The following is a 21,387-nucleotide window of genomic DNA, read 5'->3' as shown; positions in this document are numbered from 1 at the left end:
CCTGGCCCATAGCAAGGTGGAGATCTTTAAAATGCCAATCCAGCCAAATCAGCAAATTTCACTATCACCTGAGAGATGGTTAAAGAAGTAAATAGCGAAGGCTAAATCTATACATCCCTAGTATGCCCTCTGTGGGATAAAGAGATGATTTAAATGAAATATTTTTGAGAAGCACAAAAATTATTTCTTGATACACCTCTTAGTTTTGGACTTCTTTGTTCTCTTGGATTTAACTATATGAAATTGCCAATATTTGACCATCTGACTCACAAAAACTGTGGTTTCATACAGTCAACCTAATAAATAAATATTGCATATAAATGAAGATGTGGTCTTGCTCTTCTCATATAGTTTCTATCTAAAATCAGAAATGTAATGTGGCTTTAAAAAAATATGAGGTACAGTATAGGTAGCACTTTTTAGTGCAACCGACCTGACATTTAATCCTAGCTGACCCACTATCCAGTGACTTTTCAAACTCTATAACCTCTCTCACTCTCTGCTTCCTGTTTACAAAATGGAGATATAGCAACATCCGTTTTATATGGCTTCGTGATGATAAAATGAGACAACGCATGCTAAAACATTGTGCATAATACATCTTCATGATGGTCTCCATTGACCTATATTCACATTCAAGTTATATAAAGTGATTAACATTGTGGCATGGCTTTTAAGCTTTATTTTTCCTTCTTGGTAGTTTGAGATAATAATGTAATAATTGTGTTTCCTTAACAGAAAAGGTTACAAAATACTGTGATGAGAAAGGGGTTTGGTATAAACATCCTGAGAACAATCGAACCTGGTCCAACTATACTATGTGTAATGCTTTCACTCCTGAGAAACTGAAGGTAGGTTCTATTTCAAATTTCAGTATTGGGTGAGAATGCCATTATTTTTACATAGAAATATATGCATCACTATGAAACAGCTGCTACCAAGATGCCAACCTATTTTATAGAAGGAAATCAGATAATGGCCTGTAAGTTTCTAGGGACTCTATTAGTAGTATTAGAAAAAAAATGACATTCTACTTCTTGTTTTGATACCTGGTGTCAAAGAGTTCCATGAGCATATAGAATCAGGCCATTTATAATGAGGCAAATAGTGTCCATGGGAAAGATGATGGGATTCCCCATTCAGACATTAGGCAGCATTTCCAGGGACTCTCTAAGATGTCTCTTCTGTGAGAAAAATTCCAAAATTAGAGATTTTTCCTCAAGCCACAAAGTGACAGTTTCCCCTCTTCCCCACCCCCAAGATGCCAGTTAGAGTTTTACTATCAGGGCTTGAAGGAACCCTTAGAAAGGGGCTGCCCATCAGCCTGTAGATACAGGTGTGGCAGTTTAGGTTATTTTCAGTGGAACTACTTTTGTCTTACTGCCTGTTAAATATTTTTAGTATCATCTCTGCTTGGATACATTTAAGCCAATGGGAAAAACCCAGATACTTACTCTCCAAATGCATGAGAAATCTGAAAAAAAAATCACTAAACCCACAATCAGCCTCCTCTTTCCCACTGAGCTGGGAGAAACAGGCAGTGTTTAACCACACAGCAGTAGAAACCTTTTGTTTCCTTCAAAGATAGGCCTGCATGCTAAATAATTACTGAGTTGGAAGCTAAAAGCTCATCAGTGCTGCTGTTTGCTACAGTGAAGATTTAGGAGTATAGAAAATTTTCCTTTTATTAAAAACAAAACAACACAAAAAACAAACAAGATGAACAGGTAGCCTTGAGACCAGTTGACTAGAGACCAGAAGGACATCTTGTCACAGGCGTAGGCTGGGGGCACCAACGCTGGTTACCGCTTTACAAATTGCATAGTCGCCTCTGAGAATTAGACGCATGTCTACATCCTAATGGAGAGCTATTTACGTAATAGGGTCTGACTGAGATGACATGTCACCAAGTAAGGAATACCTGAATGAGTGTTAATTATGATTTTACAGGAAAAAACTGTAATCCTGTTAACTCAATTGTTATAAGGAGTACATATCCAAGTAAGTAGTTCTTCAGGCTGCCATATTTGACCTTCTCATTCTAGCCACATCTGAGATAGAAAGAAAGGATTTTAAGAGTAAATGTTCCCCTCTGGGCACATAACATAATGATTGAAATTCTTTGAACAAATCTTCCATCTATATACAGGCAAAAAAATTTTTTTTTGTTTTGAAGAAAGAATGTTAGAATTTATTAAAAAAAAAAAAGCACTTCTCAGTCTTAAGAATGACATCAAGAATGGCAACTAAATTATGAGCTGTTGGTTTAATCTTAGACAACTTTATTTCAAAAGAATAAATATTTTTTAAAGTAGTCTGGAGGCAACTGAAAGAAAATCAATTATATAAAATTTTCTTAGAAATAAAAATATACAGAGATAAAAATAAAATAGTGACAGAGGATGGGGCATGAGCATATATCTAAATTAAAAACAGTACTTTCAATGACAAGGGGATTCTACATGGTGAACTATTTAAAAGGAAGAACTTTTAGAAAATGCCACTCCTGGTTTTGTCTAGTGGTAAAATGAAAAAAATAGCCAGAAAATGAATTGGTGGGAGAAAAGACAGCAGCTGAGTATCTGTTTTTTTGCAAAGATTCCTAAATACTTCCTAAGAAGGGGCTTATAGGCTATTTTGAAGTCTTTATCATAAGTTCTAGATATAAACCAATGACTCCAACCTTAATTATCATTTCTGCAAAGACAAAAAGCATTCTGTTAGGAGAGTAGTATCAATGAAAATGGCAAATAACATGCAAATGCCCGGTCAAGTGGTGAACAGCCACAATTCAGGAGATGTTGATTAGTTCATTTTGAAATTCAAACTCCTAGAAAAGCAATATTTGTTTCTGTCCAGCAATAATGCATTTAACCAAACAAAGGACTCTGCATGCTTTGAGAGCCTGTTAGTGGAATCAGTACTTCAATATCAGGCTCTTCATGAGTAAAGTGACAAGAATCAAATGCAGAAGGGTCATGATTTGTACATAAATGCCACATTCTACCAGGAATTAAAAAACTTCACAGAAATTATCCAACTTATTTATACTGCGTTTGTATTGTGTGTTCTATTGATTACTAAGTGGTGTCAGTGTTTGCTTTATGTTTATGTGGTTTGAACTGATATTATTAGGTGAATAGAAATTACAAATTGTTTTATCTCTCTGACTTGAGCTCTGGACCTATATGATATTACACCCGTTTTCTTGTGGTTAGTGTTTACCTAGATCATCATCTCCCCATCCTTTTATGTCCAGTATTTCTGTATCCCAGTATTTAATTATGTTTCTTATAAGTGGTATGTAATTATTTTAAAAATCATTTAGTTTGACCAAATTATTTTACAGATAAAAACTACTGAGATCTAGAGGGGTGAAGTGGCTGACTTATGAGAGTCACACAAAGACTTAATCACTAATACTCTGAGTAAAGAACAGCTCTGATGAATCCAGTCTTACATTCTTCCCACCACATCATGCAAATTCTAGTATAACTGATAATCTTATACTATTTAACCTGTTAAACCCAAATATTATAATTCAATATAATTTCTGTGAAATATGTTATAATTTTAGATTTTTTTAAAAGGAGAACAATTGTTGAATTACACTTATATTAAAAATAGAAACTATTTTCCCTCCTCTATTATCACTTATTTGCCTGTTTATTTTTATAACTGTTTCATTGTTGTTGCTGTTGTTGTTGCAGAACGCATATGTCCTGTACTACTTGGCTATTGTGGGTCATTCTTTGTCGATTTTCACCTTGGTGATTTCGCTGGGGATTTTCGTGTTTTTCAAGTAAGTACCCTCATAGCATCTGCTTTTTATTTTCTTATTTAAGGTACTGAAATAAATGGTTAACTCTGCAAGAGTTGGGGGAAGGGTGATCTTCTGCAAATCACAAGAGAAATGCACCACCAAGAGTCATGAAGTAGCAAGGAAAATAAAATTAATTAAAACCATTTTTAATCCTATCTCTGAGAAAAATAAGGTGTAATCGTATAATTCTCAAAGGCAATATGCCTTTCCCAAAATGAAACAGTCCTGTGAGCCCATAGGTATCCTGTTAACATGTTAAAGGCTCCACTTATCATTGCTAAGGTTGCAGGAAGTATTGAGGAGAGGCTCTTCTTCCTTCTTTTACCCCCATCCTAAAATATGGAGGTCATGGCCGGAAGTTCAAATGCACCTTGCCTAATTATGAGCTGTATCACAGGTGGATTTGGCCAGTGGAGAAGTGTGGCTACTGAGGCCATGATAGTGTTTAGTCAGAGAAGGAAGGTAAGGCTCCCTTCTGGCCTTGACTCACTCATCCAAGACCAAGGAGAATCTCTGGAAGAAGAGTCAAGTGTCAGTATTTTGCCCTTGCAAACCTGGCATCATCCACCATAGTTATCTCCTAAGACACTGTGAGGAGTAAAATCCCAATGAGGTTTCTATTCCAAGGCTGTGTCTATGTACTTGATTGCATTATATATGACAAAACATTGGTATAACTACTGATTTTGTATTAATGGAGAATTTGAAACTTTAAATCTGTTTTTTTCAGGAATGACTTCATAATGCATGTGAGATAGTAACGTAAGTTAAAATCAGTTCTAGAAACATCCTAAATTTAGTGTAGTTTCTTTAAATCAAAGGCAGGAGGCGCTACGTTACCCTTTCATGAGAATTCTAATTTCTACATTACAGGGCTGTCTCCTTCAACTAATACTTTTTTTAGTTGCAGTGGTATTATATAAATGGTAAAGAAAAGCTCCTTCATAGGCTCAGACTACAAATAATCCTCCACACTTTACAGATGTGATTATGTAACTAAATATACAGTGATTCATATATAGTATAACAGAATCTTAATTTGATTTTTGTTAAAATATTATCATGATAATACTAAAGAAGCCTAACCCAAGGGGGGAATCACCTGAAAACACACCCTTAACACAACTACTATTATTTTTTTCCTTGATCCTTTTTAATCTTTGCCTTTATCTTATACCATTATCATATTATGTCTATATCTTATATAGTCAAGATTCTTATTCTGACAAAGGAACGTAATTGAATAGCAATTTTTTGTTAACTGCATAATAATAATTAAATAACAATAAATAAATAATAAATTAAATAAACAGAATGAGCTCTTTCCATATATGGTTTAACAGGAGAAAGATATAAACAAAGCAATAAGACATAAGGGATCAATTACTAGAATTAGAATAGAAGAGTATTTTCAATTATAATGATCAGAATACAACAGAGTAAACACACAGCATGATTAATCTTGGAATGTCTATTCATTTTTCAACTGCACTTGACCACAGTGAATAAATACATCATCATGGCTCCCATACAACTTTGATTAAAAAGTCTGTCACTAAAAGTCTCACCTTTAAAATTTTTAATGTAACCATAAAAAATTGAAAGAAAAAGCCCCCAAGTTTGTAATGGTGAAACTAATAAGTGTATTCAGGAGTTTAAAGATAAAAAATGTCCAGGGAACATTTCTTACTTCTTTATTTCTCCAGTCACTTAAATAAGTGATAGGATGTGAGAGCCAAATCAGCAAAGAAAATAGCAGTATTCTTTCAACACTCATTGCTGTATTAAGCCACTGAAGATGGGTGTTTAAAAGTACAGCACATAAGTAAAGTAAAATACTTCTCAACTCCAGTTAGACCCAGAACACAATTAATCTCGCTGAACCCATGAGAGAATTTGGGGGCAGATTGATTAGAAAGCACCTAATATTGTCCTACTATCTCTCAGTTCCAAAAGCCTACCAAACAGCAACTTTAATCTTGGGAGGAAAACCAGCTCTTATGGATTTATAATCTGAGTGTGATAATGGGGAGACATAAACCGAAATAGCTTGTTCTCCAAAGCACATACAACAAGAGACAAATAGGATATGAAAAACACACATGCTGAGATATCAAATATTCAGATCTAAAAGCAGTCACACATGATTTTTATACTTGTTCTTAATTTTATCTTAAACCTGCTCAAACTAAAAATATCCAGGGCATTTGTGTTTTTTCTTAAAATTAAAGTATGTTTCTGAATCTTCAGATTTTTTCTCTACATTTGCATTTCATAAATATTAAAAGAAGGTAATTCTGATCTATCATTGGATTTTATCTTTTAATTAGCAACATTTTCCCCAAATTGTTCTCAATGTTCAACATCACCCTTAAGGTCTCTACTTCATATTACAGTGGAAGCTTCTGTGATTTATGAGTTTAAGATGCATCATCTGTGTAAACCTGAGCAAAAAAAAAAAAAATCATAATTCCCTCGCTTAATTCCACATTCCCAGGGTTGAGTTATTTTGCAAAATCCAAACAATCAGTTTCATAAAAATTTCATGAAACCAAAATGAGAAGTTACACCCAGCCCCACTTTTCAGACCTAATGCCCCATTCATAATCATCCCATTGAAACTCACTCTCAACTCATCAAATGTGCCTTATAGGATCTATAAAAAGGAATAACCCTGCAGGTGTCCTCCTCAAACCAGCAGGCTAAGAAAGCCTGCAGAGGAATTTAAAGTCACTAAATACACGGGAGGCTGTGGAACTGCCAATACGTTGCTGCTAAAAATCTGGGAAATTACTCATATATACTCATTTTCTTTGCAGGAAAATTAGTTAGGAGCAACAGTATGGAGAGGGATTAAATAGAAACATCAAATTTATTCAGCAAGACTCCTCACTACTACATGCCAATAGTAAATGTCAACAAGAGAGTTAAGATGAAGATACCCCGAGGGGAGACAGGCTTGAGAAAGCCACATAAGTGGACATTTATTTGTGTGCATTTCCTGACCATTTTAAGCAAGTTTGCAATAAAATTCACTTATCCCATCAGTTCCAGTTAGAATTATCAATTGACATTTATGTGGAAGAATCCTAAATTACTAAATATCTAACTCTTTTTTCTCAGGAAAGCACAGTAATAGAACATTCATTATCATCCATTTTAACTGCTTGATACTCATGCCTTACTTACTGTTAAATTTTGAATATTAATTACTCTTGCCTGAAAGTTAGTAGAGATATATGTTGGAAGATGGGGGGGGGTGTCTTTATTGCATTACATTGTCTACATTACATTACATTGGCCATATCAGCACAAAAGGAGGTTTTCCACTGGGACCTTCCAGAAGCAATACTGATTCCTCTCTACTCATCAGCATTCACTATTATTCTGTCACATCTACATAGTGGATGGATAGATAACACTTTATCTTCTATAGCATCCACTATGATACATCTCCAGCTGCCTTCCTACTGCTCCAAAGAAACCACTAAATCAATGGCACCAAAGATAACCTCCTTTCTCCCAACCCACCCTTGACACAACAGGACACAAAAGATAACTGCCAGTCATATCTTGGTAAACTGTTCACTCATAGAATAGTGGTAATAGGAAAAGAAGCAAGAATTATGATCAAAAGGGAGTTCCTTAAGGATAAAGATTTTGTGCTAAATCCAAAGGTATAAAGTCTCTTGTCAGAGGGGAAAGATATAAAGAGTATTGGGTTTCAAATTCTTCTAGGAGTTTTAATGCAGTCCATTCCACGATTCCCTCCCCTTCTCCTTACTTGTCTGGTCTATTGTGAACAAAATATGATAGCCAGGTAAAGAAAAATTTAGCATTACACTGAGAGATATGACTCCTTGTACTAATCACAACAGTTATTCCAATGCACATTTTCTCATGCATCAGTAAATTCAAAACAACTTTTACTTTTTTTATTGCTTGCATCTTTCCTCATTTACTTTGAATGTGACTGTAATTACACTGTCTTATAAAGGACTGAACACTGCTCTTCCTTATCCTCTGATATCAGACTGTTTTATGCAATATGCAAAACTCAAGGCAAATATAAATGCTTTCTCATATGACTAAAAGCTCCCCAAGAGCACACACATACATACATAGGGTCCCAATTATTTGAAACAAATAGTGTGGCAGATTTACCCCAAGTAAGCTAAAACCATGAAAATAACATCTAGCTTTAAAGTATGACATCTTGAGATTCATACCTAGGTAAATCATTATCTCTTCCTCACATTTGAGTGACACTTTGGGCCAAGACAGACGTCAATTATGTTCTCTTATCCTCCTACTATTACAGAATCTATAGTACTTAGGGTTCCTTGTCTTGCAAAGAGTAAGCAATGTTCTGTCTATCTAAATAACTGTTTCTTTTAATCAAGAGGAATGAAGTATAGCTAACATCAGGTTTGTGCTATTTTCTACTTAAGACCTTTCAGATCTGACAGATCATGTTCATTCAAGCAACAAGATATTTGCATTGAGAACAACTGAGCGCATAATTACTCATGTTAAGTTCAGTTACCCTCTTTAGCATCCTATACCTCTCCTTCAGAACAGTAATCATAATAAGAGTAAATAAACAGTTATTTAGCATATAAGGTCTCTGAAGGCAGAGGCTGTTTTGTTCATCCATATATCCCTAGCATCTACCAAAGGTCTGAACCATATGGTAATGTGTGTTGGATTTTTAAATGGGTACACAGTGATATGTGTTAGATTACTGAAGGAATTTTAATAAATTTAAAGTAACTCTAACTTGCTTCAAAAAGCTGAGTTTAAATGTTGTCAAGTAAGTGTAATAAAATTTTTTTAAACTCAATAAGCAGAAATTATATTGAAACTTTAAGACACAAACTCTTATTATATACTAGTCATATTCTTCCTTTGGAGTCTAATAGTTTATCCAGCTTTAAACCTTCATTTTCTCATTATATAATTAACACCATACCACATACAGGTTTTAGCTACTGTTGAACAACAGCATAATGTCCAATATTAGGTAGTTAATACCTATAGTAATGTTCAGTATGAACATATGTTCATATGTTCAGTATGAACATATGTTCAGTATGATTCAAAGTATAAGATATTACACAATCTAGCACTTAATGTAATTCTCTGATATACTGGAAAACTATTTACTGGCCACTGCTTGAAGAAGGAAATTGCTCTTATGTAAAGATTTTTAATTAAAAAACATGAGGGGCGCCTGGGTGGCTCAGTCGGTTGGGCGGCCGACTTCGGCTCAGGTCATGATCTCGCGGTCTGTGAGTTCGAGCCCCGCGTCGGGCTCTGTGCTGACAGCTCAGAGCCTGGAGCCTGTTTCAGATTCTGTGTCTCCCTCTCTCTGACCCTCCCCCGTTCATGCTCTGTCTCTCTCTGTCTCAAAAATAAATAAACGTTAAAAAAAATTAAAAATAAAAAAGTTCAAAGAACTTTAAAAAATAAAATAAAAATAAAATCAATAAATAAAAATAAAAAACATGAGTATCAAGCCCTACAAGGTGTCAAACACTGTTCTAGGTGCACAAAACAAATCCTTTAGCACTCCCACTCTAGTGAAAGAAATGGAGAAAATAACAGGCAATAAACAAATATATGATATGTCAGAAGGTGGTCTTAAAAGAAAAAAATAATAAAGTAAGGATAAAAGGGCCAGGGAGTAATAAGCTAGAAGTAGAGGAAGTCGATTTTTGGTTTACACAGAAGATTGAGCATTAACCAGTCCTTTAAACTAATGTTGTATATCAGCAGATTATTGAACTCTACCTGATCAGAAGAAAACCAGGCATGAGAACAGTAGCACTGTGTGATGCATTTATCCATACTCTTTAGTTCTGGATAATGCCAAGTGTCGTTGGTTTAAGCCAGGCAGAATCCAGTAATGAGGCCACAGATATTTTCCCCCCAGTGAGAAGAATTATGAAATGCTATTATGACTATATGGAAAATGGCAGGTCACAGGTTTAATGTACCAGTTGCAATATTGAAGAGTTTATGCAGTATAAATGGGTATGATGTTTCCCATAAGTAATTTTTTTTCTTTTTAAAGCCTTAAATTTGCAACCTACTTTTATAGTACTATTATAAAACCAATTAGGTTTGGTTTATTTAACAGAGTTTTCTGCTGTCAAATAAAGTAGTACAGGGGTGTGTTTGTGTGTGTGTGTGTGTGTGTGTGTGTGCACATGCGTGTGTTTAAGTTCTTCTCTAAACCCTTCCTGGATATAAAGTTCTGCATTCTATCCCTGCTCAGCAAGTTGAAAAATTTAAGATATTCTGTGTTAACTATTTACTAATGGTTGTGCTTCCTGAATGTTGAAAGGTGTAGTTACAATAATCAAAATATGTTTTAACAGATGCCCTTATTACTTAAATCGACTTTTTACAACAGATAATTGCATTTTCTTTTGATTCGAAATTTAGGAAAGCATTGTTAAGTAAAGCCAGACCATTCTCATATTTCATCTTTCCCCAGAATTTCCTTTTCAAAATTCCTGGAATCCTTTATTCCATGAATTAGGAATAATTACTATGATCAGTCATTGGCATCATTAATTGAATGTTTTAGATTTTCACATTATGCTAAATGTTTTTTGACTGGATCAGTTATGGTAAATGCAAGATTTTTATTCCTCTTGGATAATCATTCCAATTTTGTTATAGCCATCCTACAGGACTCTCTCCATTTGCATCAAAAAGTGGAATAGGATATCCAAACTAATGTTTATTTATGTGATCATTCACACAAATACGTATGTACAAGCTTATGAAATGGAGGAGAAAGGAATGAAAATTCCAACAAATTGTTTAGTGTCCAAAAGGTGGGAAATGGCTATGCCAACAAGCGGCGGCACGTGGATGGGTTTCATCAGATCCAAACCACAATATGCCTTATAATGAGATCAAATTTGAGCCTATGTAGAATTCTGTGCCTGTGTCTGAGCTCCACCATCAGGAGGATGTGGAAAGGGAGAACCACAGAGTTGATTCCAGTTGGAATATGAGAAATACGAAGAAGATGTTAGAAAAAATAGCAAAAGAGAAGAATGACGGAGACTTAATAAAGTCTGTGTCTGTGATGGGTCAAGGACACAGATTCAGTACTTTGTCAAGGGCAGCCTTGGTTCTGACTTCATGCTCTGTTATCCCATTTGCCACACAATTTCTGCCCGGTTACATCAATGAATATTCGACTTTTCATCTGAAGCACACTCCAAACCCTAATGGTTTCTCTTGTAAGAGTCCTTCTCTTAATTAATTTCACGACATTTGGTATAATTAAAAGTGATTTTATCACTCACTCTTTCAGTTATTGTATGAAGTCACCCTGAGGACTGAAAACTATGAGCTACCGTGACTAGAAAACTGTTCTTAAAAATCAGGCAGAAAAGTAGTAATGAGTCTTAAAGATGGGACCAGTCTCACTTATTTCTATATGTCTCTCATCTATTGCTAAAGGAAATAATACAAATATTACCAAAAAAATTTTTTTCCAGGTATGTCAATATTTTTGGCACCGGTTAATGCTGTTACTTTTTCCTCCAGGAACCTTGGCTGCCAAAGGGTAACTCTGCACAAGAACATGTTTCTGACTTATATTCTGAATTCTATGATTATCATCATCCACCTGGTTGAAGTAGTACCCAATGGAGAGCTTGTGAGAAGGGACCCGGTAAACACTGCATGATTTGCTTTTGATTTGTTCTTAAGGATGTAGTACACATGAAGAGTGAACATGGTGCTATTGTGTTTAACTGAAGCAACTGTTTACATGTGTGATCATATTTACTTTTACAGTTGAGTTTCGCATCAACCATGACATATCATTTCTATATAGTTATTGGAAGTAATTGCTATATGCAGTAGTAAAGGGCTGGGAATAATTCAGTCATAACCAAACAAGAATTATACAACAAATCTTGAGTTTTTACTACGAATTAAAAATTTATTCACATCTATGGGAAGTTTACTGAGCACATCTTGTGAACGTGGGCAATTTGAGGTATATTAAGGCAATGCCCCAGTGTGTCACTAATGGGTTACAGGTGTCCTTAAAAGTAATTCCCCTTAACATCCTGACACCAGGCTGGGCTTGCGCCAGTCAATTTAGCTATGGGTTGCTATGCATTTACTCTAGTAACCCACATAAATACTGTCATATTCTATGTCTGCATAACTTGAAAAAGGTTTAAATACCCCTAACTCACTCACTCTCAGCTCCCAATCTCTGCCGCCGATCCCTATTAACAGAGCTCAGCCATAAACCAGAAGGCAAGGAGGCCAGGATGGAGTTGTACAGATGTGTTTCTCTGGGCCCAGGGCAGTGGGAGCAGGGTGGAGAGTGCATTTGAGAGCATGAACAGAAGCTATCCAGCCCACAGTAAATGACCAAGGGATATTTTTATTTTTGTTTCTCTGCTTAACTGTGTTATGCAAGCATCTGTAGATAGCCTCATCTTTCAAAAGTGGCATTTGACAGTTCTGCCAACCCAAAGACAAAAATGCGTGAAATCTGCCCAGAGCATGCATCCTGTGTGACAGTGGCATGGCATGGGAAAGCAGCTTAATTTGGCTTCTAATGAATCCACAGTGTTAATAATTTTTGCAGTGCGAATATATCCAGAAAGGTATGATGGTCCATCTCTTAAGGTCATGGCATCTGTTATCCGAGACAGTCTTATCTTACCTACAGAATGTGACCCAATGGGCTCATCTTGATGAGTTTACTTTTTGAATGTCAACTGATTTTAATAAAAATAATTTCATTTCCTTTAGTCTTCCCAAGACCCCAGGAAAGGGTGGATATTATTCTCATTATTAACTGAATAAATTGAGGCTCAGTGAAGGGATGTGTCCTCTGTACTGTGGTTAGTTAGAGATGGGATTCAAACCCAGACCTGTCTCACACAAATCCCATCCTCTCTCCTATATACCACATGGAGCTCTTGATTAATTTCCTTAAGAAGATGTGTTCTTAAAGAAATAGTTTCAGCCATTCCCAAGTGGTAATTGCCCATAATTGGGCACGTATACTATGTTTCATTAGGGAAGCTGACACCTACTAAAATGTAAAAGCAATTAACTAAGCATCTCTCATCAGAAAAGCTCAAATTTTTGGTTTCCCATACAACATTAAGTGTGGAAATCCTGACAAATTACAGTCTGTATGGAGTAGGCCTGGAAATGGCACTTTAGTCACTAAATAATCATGGGAGCAATACTCAGTCACGTTATGAAGTATTGTAAATTCTTGAGTAACCTCTGTCCCATCTCTCTTGTGAGGGTTTCATACCCCCGTATCATTCCACCATCCCTCTCTCTGGCTCCTAGGGTGAAGGGGGCTTCTCATGCATTGTGAAATCATACTAAACCTATTATCTTCCTGAAATAGTCTAAATTCAGGATTTTTCTGAATTCACTATTGAATTACAGAAGCCATTTAACCTTATCCATCAACGAGAAAAATAAAAACTGCCCTGCTTACTTCCAAGAACTTGTCCTGGAGTCCCAAAAGTAGCACAAAGCTTTAATTTTTTAAGCTTTATTTTGTTCATTTCAAGAGTGGGGGGTGGGGGGTGGAGAGAGAGCACACATGCGCACATGAGCATGGAAGGGACAGAAAGAGAGGGAGAGAATCCCAAGCAGGCTCCATGCTGTCAGCACAGAGCCAAACACAGGGCTTGATCCCATGAACTGTGAGATGATGACCTGAACCTAAATCAAGAGTCAGATGCTCAATTGACTGATCCACCAAGATGCCCTGAAGCAGAAAACTTAAAAATTCCCAAAGGCACAGTATTGCAAATGATCGCTCACACAGTTGCTGCTAACTCTTGCCCTATAACTGACTTCCTAGGTCTCTGCACTTGGCTTCCCTGGTCCATTTATTAGTCTATTCATGGCTCTTAACAGTGGATGTTTTCACTTTCATAGGCTACTTTAGGGGCACACATGTCTATCTGCTCTGCCAGTTACCATGCATAGGCTGCCTCCTAGCCAACAAGTCAGCCCAGCTCTGCCTTGCAGCTTCTCTCTTGCCTAGAAACCTATAATAAAGCCTATAAGCAGATGTTTAGGGACCCAGTTCAACAGCTCATCTCCTGGGAGAATGTGTGAGCATAGGAGAGCCAGAGAAATTAACAGGAAGCTTTCTTCTGGTATGGAGGAGTGAGGGTGGCTCCTTTGCACACATTAGGCAATCTCAAAATGACATAAGTTTGAAAAATGGAAAGAAGTTTATCTTTATGACATGACTAGCACCTGGTTCTGCCAATCAATATATTGTTAACCTAACAGACTTGTTATTTTTAGCTATGCAAGAATAAACTTCCTAGGGAAAAATTGTAAAATCTTGAAAGGCAGAATTTAATCCAATCAATCAAGTGTTGTCGATCGCCCAAAACTCGAATTTTAGTCTTCAAGCTGAACTACATTCATAGAATTGGGGGAAGATGGCTATTTATGACGTCTTCTTCACAATGCCTAGGAATAGACTAAGCCTCATATGGAAACAGCTTCCTATGTATTGCAACCAAACATGTGGGGTTCAGTCCTTTTTTTACCTATTTCCAAGTGTTTGTGGGGTTTCTTAACGGAGAACACAGGAGCAAAAAGTCTGGGTGAAAAAGAAGCCTCCTCTCCTCTGAGGTTAGACAAAATGAGAATAAACCACCAATAACAAGCCACTGACAGTGGGAAACAGGGAACATCATAATGTGTGAACACAATGTGCCCTCTTTCACATTTCCAAAAGTCTGTTTCTTCCATAAAACAAAATTTGGAAATTCATGCCCTTTACCAAATATATATAAATAGTGTAGACTAAGCACAAATGACTACAACAACAAAAATTAATTCATGTTTGTAAATTGTGAAGCATACACTTGCCCCCCCCCCAAAACTAGGTCATTTGGTTTTAGTACGTTTTCTGTTTGAAAATAGTCATTGTTTTTCAGTGAGATCTTATTAAATCTTTTCTCCAACTCTCTGTATGCAAAACTTGGGGTTGCTCTGTCTAAGCAAAGTTCAAGAAAGGGCAAGAAACAACCTTCAAGTAAACATGTCTTCTATGTTATTTATTCATCCTTGAAACTGCTTATTTAGTATTTCCAAGAGAGACAACAGTCTTGAAATCTGTGCTGTAGCTCACCTTGAAAACACATATTCCGTCATTAACGCACTCAGAGAAGCCCAATTTCTTAAGTATCATTTCCCATCCAAAGACAATGAAATTGAATTGCAGTTGCAATAAATTCAGGAATTGAGAAGGGAGAAATTTTCCCTATTGTGATATATTTACATTTACAGGGGATAAACAAGAACTAGGAGAAGTTTGACTAGGAAAGCCCCATCTTTCCTAAGAGTAAAGTTCTTCACTGCTTAAAAAGGCAGAAAAAATATCATCCAAACACTGAGAATCAGGTCATCAATATATTAGTAAGTCACATGCAAAATTGTATATTTAAATGTTACTTTAAATGAATCATTTGAAATATTGCATTTTTCTTGAAAGAGTGACATTCCAGAAAACATTAGATTATGGTTATCCATAGCCAAGAAGAGTGGAGATAATAAAAGCCCAAGAATAGACCCCCCCAAAAAAATTTTTAAAAGCACAAGAAATGTTTGAAAAAAAGAAGTTATTGGACATTGTCAATTACATATATCTATTGAAATTACAACTAACATAAAAAAATAACCACAGTCATAAATTAAAGTATATTTGCCAGCATTCCATTTATCTGTGATTCAGGTGTTATGTCTCCTTTAAAAAAAAACAACAACAACAAAATATGTAATTTTTAAACCCACTTTTTCTCTTAAGCAAACTAAAAGCAGAGTTGTAGATTATTTTTTCATTCTGACCCAATTCTCAGGTCACTGAATCAGCAGTTAAGAGGCAAAAAGATTTTCCTTCCCAGTGCCCAAGGGAATATATTAAAAAGAAAGTTATTTCTTGTAAAAGGAGGCTGCATCATCCCAAATGCTGTTGCACTACTTCTAGAAGAGTTTATTTCGTTGGGGGCAAAAGCAAACAATGTTCTCACTCCTCAGTAGGGAATCCCTATGGACTTGCAGCCCCTTTCCCATCAAAGTAGCTAGTTTCTTTCCTTGGAATTTTTTTGGTTAGGCAGATTCTCTCCTGTAAAACCAAGGGTGAGAATTTCATTCCTTGACATTCTTTTTTTAAAAGTTAAACTCAAAATAACTCATGGCACAAATAAGGGCTGAATAGAGCCTCAGTTTATTGAGTGATGTGAAAATTGCCCATTGTCATTTGTGTCATTTGAGTATTTCATTTCCATAATACCTAAAATTTCATTTTCTTGTTCCATCTGCTTATTTGATGATCTTCATGTAGAGTCAGGAGGCAGAATTAAAAGCATTGTTCTTACTGCATCTAAAGGAAGCTGGCAGCATACTTGTCATTTTCTAGGAAGAAATGTCTCTCTGAACTTTTTATCTGGGTCTGAAAGGGACAATACAGGGAGATTAGTTTTTACTGGGAATCTGGGCATTTTGCACTTCAAAAGCCAAAATAATCGAGACACATTTTCTATAGCCTCTTATATAAGCAAAGTCTGAAAAACAAAGTGGATTTCTTCTAATTCTAATTTGTTCAGGACAGTTGAGCCACCAGACTATGTCAGAACTTCATCATAGTCACAGAAAGATAGGTTTGGAATGATTGCCGAGATCTAAGGCACCAGAGCACTAGGCACTAGAGATCTAAGGCACTAGAACCCTCCTACTCAGCCCAGAGGAGACTGGTGTAAGGGAGGGCATCTCCATGTGAGAGAGGTGACAGGGACAGCAGAGTTTTTGAGATGAGAGATCAATGCAGGTAAAACTAGATTGGAATTATCCAGCTTAGTAGCCTGTGGAAGAAATTAGATTGGGAATGAAAAAGTATGATGGATTTGAGGGATGATGCAGAGAGCATGTTGCCAAGATGTGGTAATGAAATGAAATATCCTACTCTGGTCATTTATGCCATTTTGTTTTACGTACACATCAAACCAATAAATGATATTTTAACCAAGATTATATGGTTTCCCACATGGGTTTGAAGCATTTACTGCTAAAATGGCTATAAACATCAACCCAACCTCCAGTTTCTCTCATCTGGCCAATCTGGGTGGTTCCTCTGCACAGCAAATCAGTGACTTACAAATGGTACCTTGTGATGTGGTTTGTGTAGCAAGGCTTCATGTCAACATTTACAGCTAGTTTCCCCTGCTTTGAGAAGGTTATCATGCATTTTATGCAGAACTTCTTATAGATTTTATTCTCAAAAGCTTTTAGTTGAGATAGAACCACTCTGTTGGTTGTATGAAGGAGTTTGTACATTGAACCAACCCTGTTGGTTCATCGCTAGAATCGCTGTGCTTAGCTGGATTGCTCCAAATTGGTCTTGCTGATCTTAGAGGATCTCAAATCCTGTAGTTCTTCTACTTACTTAGAGATTATTCTGTAATGTTGAGCAATTTACTGAAACCCACTTTCCTAATGTGTAAAGTGGAGATAATGATAGCACCTTCCTCATAGAGTTGTGTGTGAGGGTTAAATGAACTGATACACTTAAAATGCTCAAAACCAGGCTGGCACATAACAACTGTCAAATGTTATCTATTATTACTTATATTATAGTTGTTACCACAGTCATGAGGCCTTAAGTACTTGTCATTTTCTAACTCTGCACCTAGTTTCATTTCTGTGTTACATAGCATAGGAGATTGGAAACACAGAGCATTTGTAAATTTTGCTTAAATCCAAAAGGACTAAGTGTAAAAGCCAAATGCAAAAAAATACTTAGAGGTTAGTAAGTCAGAAATAACCAAAAGGGCGGTGGTCTGAGAAAATAAAACTAACTCAGTCATGGCTTGAGAACTTCTAGTGAAGAGTGACATAATATCCTCATTATATCATATAGAGAAAGACCCTTGAGCGTAGCAAGCTGTTGATTTGTTTTCCTTCGTCACATTCCTAACAGGCTTTTTTTTTTTTTTCCATCATGTGTGTATCCTGCTTTTCTGTTTACTATGGCTTTGTTTTCTGAATACTTCCAGAACACTTCCTTTGCCAATGTGTGGGTCATCTTCCAATGTACTTATCTTAGATGGGACTTTTATCTCCAGTGCTTTTCCCCCCCTAAACACACTGAATCGTGACTATAGTTCCACAGATTCAAGCTCATTTTCTCTGAAGCTTTATCAGAAATCAGCTCAGAATTGCATGACAGACTCGCATTTAATTGAAAATGTTACATCCTGAAATTCCTCTGCAGAAAGATTGTGGTACTTCCTTACAAAGTTATTTAATGCTGATTTTCTGACTGGGGGATTCTTCTCCTTCATTCAGCTAGCTTTAAAGACTGTACAAGTTGACAGTTTTCAAGTTGATATGAGTGCCTTTTTGCTCCTCCATTTATCAACTGCACTGGCATCTTGACAAAAAGTACTGTAATTTCTCCTCATGAGGTTTTAGTATACATGTGACTCAAAGTCGGGACTTCTCCCACTGCCTTGTGAGTCTCCTGGAACATAGATAATTAGGATTATCGGCACTGGAAGGCCAGCAAGTAACTAAAATAGGAGTAAGATACTGAGGAAATTACATCTATACCCTAAATCCATTCAAAGAGGGGCCCATGGAAAAACAGCATCAGGATCCCCAGATACTTGATAGAAATGCAGAATTTCGGGTCCTATGTTAGACCCTCGGAATCATAATCTCTATTAGTAGGGCCCAACAACATGCGTTTTAACAACCCCTCCCAGTGCTTTTTGATGCATGCTAAAATTTGAGAAAATCACCCCCATAGGAAGATCACCACTGTATACTCTTTTATTATTTACATTTGAACTGAACCTATTTTGGAGGGGTGCACTATAAGAGGCTTTCAGGAACTCATACCCATACCTTTTCGACTTCAATATCAAGGAGTAGATTAGAGGGAATTTTCAAGCTTGTAAGATATATGAAGGGATAAAGAGGAAAAATTAAGCAATATTCCTTGTCTAGCTCTCCATGTATCAAAATCACCCTCTCACTTCAAGAGAAGAGAGCTGGGAAAATTACCAGCTTAAACGAATGTCAGTCTTATTTGATCCATCCTCCCTGGTAGACAAACAAAACTTTGCCTACAAATTCACAGCACTGTTCACTCCAGTTCCAAATAATTCAGGGAAGATCAGGGAGATGAGCCTCCATTTCCCAAAAGTTTGTGCCCACACAAGACAGAATGATCTACGAGAGGCAGAACAAGCCAGAGATGCAGTGCCGGCTGGTGCCCTGTTGACGTACATATATATGTTGGCCAGCTCTTCCTGGAACATTCAGAGAAGAACAGAAATGTGATTTCTAGAAACCTATCAGACTCCAACAAAATTAACTAGAAGATCGGAATCCTTTTTGTTTCGGCTTTTAGATGTGGTTAGCCTATTTCTCTCCCACAAAGATTTTCTTCTCTGCATTTTTACTCATCACTCCTTGCCATCTCCTACTTCTTCTGGATGGTTTCACCCCGGTTTTCATCTGTGACCAGTTCTGGTTGTCTGTGTGGAAGTGGCTAGAACACAGACAAAGTTCTAATCCAGGGAGCCATTCACAGGAGACTGCATTGCCCCTACAGGTCTGACTCCTGTCTCCCAAGGAAGCCCCACATTGACTCTGAAAGTATAAAATCCCTCTTCCAATGGCTCTGGGCCCAATATGACATGTTTCCCTGGAGAAACCAGAAGCAGACCTTTCCAGTATTTCCTGATCCACACATCCAAAGACACCCTCAAATGACACAAAACATTTCTTTGGAGTAGCTCTATTGCAGCTACACAAAAAGTTCTACAGAGAAGTTGCCCTGAAAAAAGTAATCAAAAATCACCCTCATGGGAAGATACTGAGACCTTGACTATTTAGAAATATCATTTAGAAATAAAAATACCTGGGTCTCCTGAGTGACTCGGTCAGTTAAGCATCCGACTTCAGATCAGGTCCTGATGTCGCAATATGTGAGTTCAAGTCCCACATTGGGCTCTGTGCTGTTAGCATGGAGCCTGCTTTGGATCCTCTGTCCTTCTCTCTCTGCCCTTCTCCTACTCTCATTCTCTCTTTCCCTCTCTCCCTCCCTCCCTTTCTCTCTCTCTCTCTCTCTCTCTCTCTCTCAAAAATATAAATAAATAAATAAATAAATAAATAAATAAATAAATAAATAAATAAATAAACATTTAAAAAAAAAAAAAGAAATGAAACACCTCAGAAAAGAAAATTTGCACTCCTGTGATAGAGCAAAGTAAATGCTAGTTTGAAAAGCAGACATATTATAGGCAGGAAAAACCTCAGGTAAAAACAAGAAGGTGAAAATCTTCACTGAAACCTGAAATTTAAAGACATGAGGGGTCAGGCCAGATGTAAGCTACCTTTAAAATAAATAATTTATATCACATTCTAGAGACACATTCTCATTTCTCCCTCTAAATTTTGCACATTTGGAATGCAATTCCATGGTTGATAGGTTGGGGAAACAGAAGACATGTCTAATAGCACAAAATAATCAGTCACCTAATAAAGAAATTGATTTAAAGAATACGAAGTTTTACTTAAAGATTTACAAATTATTCTCCTTAAAATGAAAGCCTAAAGAGAGAAGCAGTATAGTGGAGTTGTATCATAGTAGGGGTGTTGGGTATTAACATTAGCCTATTAAAATAAAATTCTCAAATCATCAAATTATGCTCCAAAATCCCTTAATTCATCTGTCAAGTACAACATACGTTCCTGTACAGAAATGCTTATGCACATGAAAGTTTGAGTACACTTTGGGTGTTTTTCTGGTCATCTTTCTCTGCTGGGAACTCATTCCTTGCTTAAAAATAGCTTCCAGAATGATAAGGGACCACTTACAAAAGGGAGACAATGGCAGTGATAAATAACATCACTAATTTTCCGCTAAGCCTTTTTGGAAACTTTATAGCACTGATATTGCTTTAGAAGGAAAGAAGAGCAATAGGAAAGATGAGAAAAGTAAGTCCTTGACTCTAAAAATGTAAAATAATTTACCTTTCTTTGATTATATACCAAAACATTCACATATCTCTCCCATAATATGTCTCAACACAAATCCACAACTTCAAATGATTAAGTAAGGGAAATAAAATGCTTCTCAACATCCCTCATCTCATCAGATCCAATAATCTCCCATTTTGTTTTGGTCCTATAACTGGATAAAATAATGTTTACAATGAATGAGAAATAAACACATACTTCCAATCATATCACAGAGAATGGGAACATTTGTAAATTTTTTCACATAAAACTAAAAGCTAATTATGAAAACCCTTCTTCAATAATAATACTTTAAAACTATCCTGAAATCAGGGGTCCCTGGGTGGTTCAGTTGGTTGAGCATCCAACTTTGGCTCAGGTCATGATCTCACTGTTGGTGAGTTTGAGCCCCGAGTCGGGCTCTGTGCTAACAGCTCAGAGCCTGGAGTCTGCTTCAGATTCTGTGTCTCCCTCCCTCTCTCTGCTCCTCCCCT

General features: G+C 36.5%; 1 protein-coding gene across 1 annotated transcript in view; it reads left to right on the top strand.

The window, feature by feature from the left end:
* Window positions 1-21,387, top strand: part of CALCR (calcitonin receptor) — a 156,102-nt gene that overhangs the window by 109,290 nt on the left and 25,425 nt on the right. Inside the window, exons 5-7 of the mRNA XM_003982757.5 lie at window positions 739-851; window positions 3,711-3,802; window positions 11,396-11,522. Of these exons, the coding sequence (XP_003982806.1) occupies window positions 739-851; window positions 3,711-3,802; window positions 11,396-11,522 (332 nt within the window). The remainder of the gene's footprint in view (window positions 1-738; window positions 852-3,710; window positions 3,803-11,395; window positions 11,523-21,387) is intronic.

Source organism: Felis catus, chromosome A2, assembly GCF_018350175.1.
Source record: "Felis catus isolate Fca126 chromosome A2, F.catus_Fca126_mat1.0, whole genome shotgun sequence".
NCBI lineage: Eukaryota > Metazoa > Chordata > Mammalia > Carnivora > Felidae > Felis > Felis catus.
The sequence above is the reverse complement of the archived record's forward strand: the minus strand, read 5'-3'. Positions and strand labels throughout refer to the sequence as shown.